At 33.7% G+C, this 8,101-nt stretch overlaps 1 protein-coding gene across 1 annotated transcript; it reads right to left on the bottom strand.

Moving 5' to 3' along the window:
- Positions 1 to 4,548: 4,548 nt before the first annotated feature.
- Positions 4,549 to 7,355, bottom strand: LOC114264240 (heavy metal-associated isoprenylated plant protein 34). Its single transcript, XM_028204832.2, has 3 exons — positions 6,863 to 7,355; positions 6,534 to 6,609; positions 4,549 to 5,965 (listed from the first exon to the last, which is right to left on the bottom strand). Exons 1-3 carry the CDS (start codon positions 6,890 to 6,892, stop codon positions 4,785 to 4,787), a joined length of 1,287 nt encoding a protein of 428 aa, XP_028060633.2. The 5' UTR covers positions 6,893 to 7,355; the 3' UTR covers positions 4,549 to 4,784.
- Positions 7,356 to 8,101: the final 746 nt, after the last annotated feature.

Raw genomic sequence — 8,101 nt, 5'->3', positions numbered from 1 at the left:
CTTCTGTACATATTGAAAATGATTTACAAATAAAGTTTTTATATATATTTAGAAAGATGTGAAATAGTATTTTTAAATAAATGATTAAATAATGGAGTTTTTATTTTGAAATGAGAATTTAAAAATAGTCATATAAATAATTTAATAATTATTACAGAATCTCTTCAGTTGATCCATTATTAATTTTATTTTCTAGCTCTCCAATTTTTTTTTGCAATCACGCTTTACATACTTTTGGTTAATTTAATTCTTTTTTCCAATCATATGTTTCTCAAATATTAAATAAGATAAACAAAAGCCCATTGGATGATTAAAGCATCATTGTTGACAGTATATTTTGTACAAACTAATCACAGTCTGATACGTGGTCCATGAGGGGTTATTTGGGGAATCAATGAAGGTCTCCAGCCATCAACAGACACGTGGCGACTTGTATCAATGGCGATGGATCTGTGAGGCATGAGAACAGTCAAGATACACAAAGTGACGTGGTAAAACGGTTACTTACAATTTAAATTCAAATTTAGAAGGAAAGCCCAACCGCAAAAGTAATATAGTGGAAGCAAACTATTCAAAGCCATCATAGAGATCACTTCGATAGTTGTCACCCACTTCAACGGTTATCAGCCACTTCGATGGTTATCCTCAGAGCCTATAAATAGAAGAAAAGGCTGATAGTGAAAAACCTTATACAAATCTAGAAGCCAGTTTATTTTGCTTTATATTTTCATGTCCTTTACATTTCCAGTTCTTTATTTTCCTGTCATTTATTTTCCTGTTCTACGCTTCCAATTCCTAGGAGTAGTTCTAAGATAGTCTGTTGCTGTAATCCCCTTCAAAGCTGTAAAAGTGCGAAGGTACAAATTGTAAACTCTTGGTTATTTAATGAAATTTGATTTCTAAAATTATTTCTCCTTCTTTCTTTTATTTTTGTGACCTTCTGAATTTTCTCGTAAAAATAAGCCACTAGTAAAATTCCTCTTCATTGAGACTAAAAGAACTTCGAAGCAATCGTCTGGTTAATTGGTTGGCATTTACTAATCTTTATAAAGACTTATTGATCTTTACTGGCATGCTCAAATTACATTTCTAATTTTCGAAAGCCAAAAAAGCCAACAATCATGTAATTTTAAATTCATTCTATTTGTCATCATTATCAACATCATCATTCTCCCGGTCATTGAGCACCCGTTTGTTTTCAGAGGTAGAATAGATAAGATTTATAGTGAGGGAATTAATAGTGATGGGATTGTTAGTAAGTGAATTAAATAAAATTATATTTGTTTTGATAATAGTTGCTAATGTAAGGATTATTAAATATTTTTATATAAAATAAATATAAAATAATAAAACAAATAAAAAATACAAAAACATTAAACATTAATGTTCAAAAAAAAAAAATTCCCAACATGTAAAAAATAAAATAAAACATATAAAACAATAATTTTTACTTAATAAAAAATGCAAAAAAATTAAACGTTAATGTTAAAAAAAAAAAATGCCCAACATGTAAAAAATAAAAGAATAAATAAAATACAATAGTTTGACAGACTATTTTATAATACCAAGTCTCAAGCCTCCATTCTAATCCCCTCTTCAAAGCCCATCCTAATCTGGAGGGGATTATAATCTCCTCTTCAACTCTCAAAATGAATAAAATATTAGTGGATCACACCCTTATCTCAATCTCAATCTCTCCTCTATCTTCCAAAACAAACAAGTGCTGATATCATTATTAAGAAAAAAATTTAAAAATATAAATATACCGTAATGTTTAACCTTTATAACAAATCAGATGTGGGTTGCAAAGTGACGGGCTATAATTTGAAACAAATAAAGTTGTAGGCAGTTTGATAAATGAGAAAAATAGGTTAAATCTGAAAATCATTTAATACTTAATTGGAAGAGGGAAAAAAAAAATTAGTTAACAATTTTATGAATGTTCATTGAAAAAAAGAAAAAAGAAAAAAAAAACTAGGTTATATAGGGGTCTTTTGGGAAGAAAATTAAAAGGCAGTTTTTAGCTTTTTATCCATTTTTAGTCACATCATCTCTCACATTTTTTACCAACAAAAAGACAAAATAGACTAAAAAAATAAAAAAATTAACTTTTTACCAATTTCCCAAAACACTCATATACTTTATATAATAGAATAGAAATGACATTAAGTTTCTAATTTCTTTAATACAAAATTTGTATTCCAAACTAGTATATTAGACTCATATACTTCATCTATCCAAAACAAAACTTTTACAATACATGAAGTTATAATCTCATTTGTTTATTTAACTTGATGTTCATCCCAAGTTCACTTTAATCATAGCAAATCACAAACCCCTTATCAATCATTCTAACCACTCATTATAGTCCAAGCATACACTTTAGTATATTAGAGGGGGTGGCAATGGGTCAGGAAAGAGAAGCGGGGCTGGTTGTGGGCTGTCAAATGGGAAAAGTGTTGGTGGTTTAGAAAGGGAAAGGGATGGTTATGGACGGCAATTAGAGAAGCAGTGGTGCTAGGGACCCCCAGTGGGGCACCCCCAGCACCCCAGTAGCCAAAAACAATTTTTTTTTTCCTTTCTTTCCAATCACGCGGTGCCACGTGACACTGGGGTCATTGGGGGTCATCACTGGGAGTGGGGGTCTCAAGCTTTATTCTTAGAGAAGGATGGGTGATAGTGGATTGGAAAAAGAGAGATTATAATGGATAATAATTGGAAAGGAAATGTGAGTCGTAAACATAATTTGAGAGAGAACAACATTTGTAAATTATTTCTTTCTCCGTTAGATTAAGAAATGGATATAAACAACTGATTGAATTGATTCTAGTTCAGAAATTTAAGATTTAAATGGAAAAAATTAAAACTTAAAATTTTATATGTTACAAGGGTTAAGTCTTGGTCTTTTGCAAATTTCTTCTATTATTAGCAGTTCTATTTTTCTTTATTTTAATTAATTAATTAAATAAATAAATAAGAATTCAAGTTCTAAAAAAGAAACCCAATAAAAACCTTAAATTCAAAAACTATCATATTAAAATAATAATAATAATAATAATAATAAAATCAAGCCAGGGGGCATTTGGGAAGAATTGGGATCCTCCCCTTGAGTCCCCTCCTTAATTCCCTCCTTGCAGGGGCCTTCGGGTCCACTTTGAGGCCCAGTTTTGATAATCCGAACCGTTAATATTTTTAGATTTATTCAGTATATCATACCTGTAAAAAATCAAATTGATCGAATATCATAAAGTATGTGTTCGGAAAATTGTTTATTAAAAAATAGTTTGTAGTCCCAATTTTCTGAACGCATACTTTCTGATATCCGATCAACTTGATTTTTTACAGGTATAATATACTGAATAAATCTAAAAATATGAACGGTTCGGATTATCAAAACTGGGCCTCAAAGTAGACCCGAAGGCCCCTGCAAGGAGGGAATTAAGGAGGGAACTCAAGGAGGGGATCTGGACTCATTTGGGAAATCTAGTACTACAACTTTTGCCTTTGACAGTTAAGTCTTTGCTCAATTGAGGAAATTTAAAAATAAAAATAAAGAAAAGAAAAGCAATAACGACATATCTATTTAAAAGAGTTGTTTGTGTGTAATTAAAGGAAACCAAACCAAAAAAGCTTTTTAAAAAAATGGCCGTTGTAATGTTGCGTTGGGGAAAACCTTTTGCTTTTGGGTCGGGGGTCTCAACTCTGAATACTAGCTGGAAAGTGATAAATCTGGCCCCCTTGATTAAAGATTGAAAACCACAACCATTTCCTTTAGCCATCAACGCTTTACTTTGTAACACTCCTTCAATTTTTTTTTTATATATATATATATGTACATAAAGGATACAGAATACACATATGAGACAAAAAAAATGTTCACATATGTAATTGTAAATGTATTCACATCTATATTTTATCTTTTTATATCTAATTCTTTTTTTATACATTATTTTTTCCATTATAGGTCGGTTGCAAGGCTTGAGAGTCCCACATCTGTTTACCCACCTCACTTTAACCCTTTGTTTGCTTGGACAAAAAATGTATTTTAATAAAAAAACTCTTTTATTTCTATTTTTTATAGTTTATTTTTTGTTGCATCTTTACAAATAATATATTAGCACTTGTATTAATGTCACTATCTCCGACTTCTTGATAATCACTTTTGACTACTACTCCTGCTTACTACAGCTACTTTTGGCCACCGCCAATAATTATCTCAGTAAACTATAAACGTTTGCAAAAAATAGCCAATTGTCCATTTAATCTTTCTCATCTTTGTAAATAATATTATGCTGGAAAGAAAAAAGAAAAAAAAATCCACGCTGCAATGGTGGGTTGTTAAAGCAACATTGGTTGCTTCCACAAGTACTGCTTTGGGCAATTTTTGCAAGGCTTCTTCAATCAATTCCACCCAACTCAATTTGTTTTTTTGTTGTTCTATTAATTGCTAACCCAAAATTTAGTACTCAATTCTCATTCGAACTTATTGTAAACAGTTTTAAAAGGAAAGGAAAGAAAAGAGAAAGAGAAGAAAATATGATCATGAGATTTGAACCTAATAGTGTTTCCCATTTGAACGAACTTCAAACAAAATATAGATACAACATTCTTTTAAGAGAGCTACAAACTAATCTTACCTGCTTGTATCATCATATTTTATGGAGTCATCATAACCGATCCCTCAATGCCCCTATTTGAATTCTTAATCCAAAAGTACTCACTATAAGGCACAAAAGCCCAACATACCAAACCAAAATAGAGTACTATTACACCAGTATGGCATTTCACATGATACTACAACTGTTAGCATTCTCATCACTGAAGATGTGGGTGAAATTATCGGCTGCCGGAGGCGGCTGCACTGGTGGCCCGTAACTCATTGCCTGTTGCGGCCGCCCATACATCATTGGTTGGAACATGTCATTTCCATTCATCATTCGCCGTTGATTCATCATCATTGCCATGTATTGTTGTTGTTGTTGCTGTTGTTGTTGTTGGTTATAAGGGTTGCCGGGCACCATCCCTTGGTAATATCCACCGTTCATGGCGGCAGTTGGCGCCGCCGGTAGTCCTTGTACTGCCGGAATATTCCCCATATGACCGATTGGATAATTACCCATTTGCCCCATTGGGTAATTTCCCATTTGACCCATATTCCCACCACCTACCCCTTTGTGACTCGTATCAATGTCATGGAACCCTTGTTGCATATTGCTCATTGCTTTGGGCCCACCATTCTTCCCTCCCCCTTTCATCCCCCAATCATTAATATTGTTCCCACCACCGACGCCAACACCCTTACCATTTCCTCCTCCATTTTTACCACCTCCACCACCCTGATTCTGATTTCCTCCCTTAATATTTCCACCGCCACCGCCTTTCTTTCCTCCATTCCCATTCTTCCCATCATTATGCATAGCCATGCCCTTCACTTGTATAGGCAAATCAAAGCTATCTTCCTTTTTGGCATTACCACCATTATTATTACCCTTTTTTCCCTTCATGACATGGCTATTCACCATCATACCCTTGGGCCCATGGGGTCCATGCCCATGACCCATCATTGGCATCATCTTGTTGGGTGGTTTATGGGTAACATCAAAATCAAAATCATCAAACTCATCTCCAACAAAGTCATCAAAATCATCAAAACTTGCATAGTCATCATCATCAGGCAAGCTGAACTTGACAGATTTGTGATCTTTGGAGCCTTTGGCAGGCTTGATTTGGTGTTTGAATTGTGGGCCACCCTTTTGAGACTTGGTGTCTTTCCCACCTTTGCCAAACTCAATTTGCAAGTTCTTGAATTGGTTGTTGAGATGGTTTGGATTTGAAGCCCTATGGGCTCCCCATAGCTCTGCATGTTTGCCTGATTTCACAAGTTTCTTTATGAGTATGGATGGATCTGCATTTCCTGCCACTGTCACCTTCCCTTGCTCTACATCTATGGCGAGGCCAGTCACCCCTATCCAAAACAAAACAATAATAAAAAAATTAACAAAATAAACTAAAATTATGTAGCTGTGACATTTCTATAATTAAATGTCATTTTGATGGACAGTTTGTTTTGAAATGATAAGTACCGCTGTGGTTATATTATTCTGTACATTTTTTCTATTTGTATATGCGTTAGTCTATCAAAATAACACAATTCTCTTAGGAACCATTAGGATGGATCTCAAATGAAAGGATTTAGATGTTGAATTTCAAAAAAATGAAGCTATTATAGGTACGAAACAAAAGAGGAACATAAATTAGAAATAGAAGATAAGTATTTTATTAATATCTTTGTAAAACTATAGAAACATGAAAGATTTCAAATGACTACTTTTACATTGTTATTTCAAAATCATCGTAACAAAACTCTCAAATTCAATCTTGAAATCTACATCTCAAATTTAGCTATTCAGCTTAAGTGAATAGTACCAAAAAACCTTTCATTTCAAGTCCATAAATACATCACGAACACATACATTATAGATATATATATATATATATGAGGAAGTTAAAATTTTAAAAATGAGGCAAGTTACCATCAATTTTTTGCAACAGTTTCTTCACTTTTTGCTTACACCCATTGCAGTGTATATTCACTCTGAGAACGCAAATCTGCAGTAGGAAAAAAAATAAAAACCCAAAACAGAACAGACAATTGACTCATACAAAGAAAATAATACGACATTTGAAACATTTAATATGCATTACGACGAGATATGATCTAAATTACAACCCAATGTGCTCGAAATTACGACTCAAGTGATTTAGTTATTATTTCAAACACATGGCATCATAACTCAGAACACATCACGTCGTAAACAGTTTTAAAAGAGACAAAACATATGATTTACGTGGAGGAAAGTACCTGAGGCTTGAAGAAGTCTTGTTTGTTCATTTCCTTTTTTTAGTTACAGAAATGGGAAGAGAAGAGATTTTTAGATGAAAACTCTCCCAAGTTGTTTGTTCTTGAGGTTGGTGAGTTTTTCCAACCAAACAAGACTTAATGGAGAGAAAGAAAGTAATGGGATTTGAGCAGTTGAGATGAGACCCTCTTAGACTCTTAGTTGATATTAGAGAATACCAAAAGGCTTAGATTTAGGCACTTTGGAGAGAGAGAGAGAGGGGTATTTGAAACTCTTCACACTGGGGTATTTGAAACTCTTCACAGTCACTCTTCCTTAGGTTTCTCTTCTATTAGGTTGCATATATATATAAAGTTCATTCACAATTTTTCTCTTTGTGAAATTGTTCTTTATGTAATCAGAAAAGTTTTTTGTCCAGAAAATTTACCTACAAATTACTAATACATAATGGGACTGGTTCAAATGAATCTCAATTACATAATTTCTTTTATGAATAAATTTTCCGAGTGCCTAGTATGGATGTTATGTAATTGCTCTTATCTAATTAATTTTAAAGTTTGTTCAGTTGTTAACAAAACACTCATTAAGTTGTGCGTACATGAGAGGGTAATTTGTGTCGTCAAATTGAGACGAGTTAAGTTGGAGTGGCGGTCAAAGATATTTGACCAAACTAGTAAGTGTCCATATTTTTGGACCTAACTATTTCTTAGTGATAGTCAAAGATGTTTGACCGAACTAGTAAATGCGCATATTTCTGGACCTAGCTACTTTCTAATGGCGGTTAACGCCAAGGTCGAGCTACCAAGCAAGGTAGTTGAGCAGAGAGGAGAGCAGAGCTAGAAGGAGAGCTGTGCAATGTTAACTTAGTGGTGCGCCGTGCAAACATTGCATGACGCTGCATGTTGCACAGCTATGCCATTGGCGGACAGAGCAAAAGTAGTCCGGTTGCACGGCAGAAAGCCGAGCAAAGACTTGTGCCATCTTACTTAGCTTGCAATGAGGAGGGTGTTAAAGGATAACCATTATCCTTTAGGAATGTGATTTCTATAAGGACTTTACATAAGAGAGTTGAAGTTCTATTAGGATTATGTCATGTGAAATCTATAAAAGCTTAAACCAAACCCTAATCTCAGGTATTACAATTCTTACTCTCCGAATTGACTGAGCTTTGGCATCTATGGTCTACTTGTTGATTTAGGCATCGGAGGGGCTTCCGACACACACTCGTTGACTAGTTCATG

This window comes from Camellia sinensis, chromosome 5 (genome assembly GCF_055761805.1).
Source record: "Camellia sinensis isolate YWXY chromosome 5, ASM5576180v1, whole genome shotgun sequence".
NCBI lineage: Eukaryota > Viridiplantae > Streptophyta > Magnoliopsida > Ericales > Theaceae > Camellia > Camellia sinensis.
The sequence above is the reverse complement of the archived record's forward strand: the minus strand, read 5'-3'. Positions and strand labels throughout refer to the sequence as shown.

Coding starts and splice junctions, on each gene's coding strand:
- LOC114264240 (XM_028204832.2), bottom strand. CDS start 6,892: ATGAACAAACAAGACTTCTTCAAGCCTCAG. Junction 6,610..6,862: donor AAGACTTCTTCAAGCCTCAG/GTACTTTCCTCC, acceptor TTCCTACTGCAG/ATTTGCGTTCTCAGAGTGAA. Junction 5,966..6,533: donor ACTGTTGCAAAAAATTGATG/GTAACTTGCCTC, acceptor TGTTTTGGATAG/GGGTGACTGGCCTCGCCATA.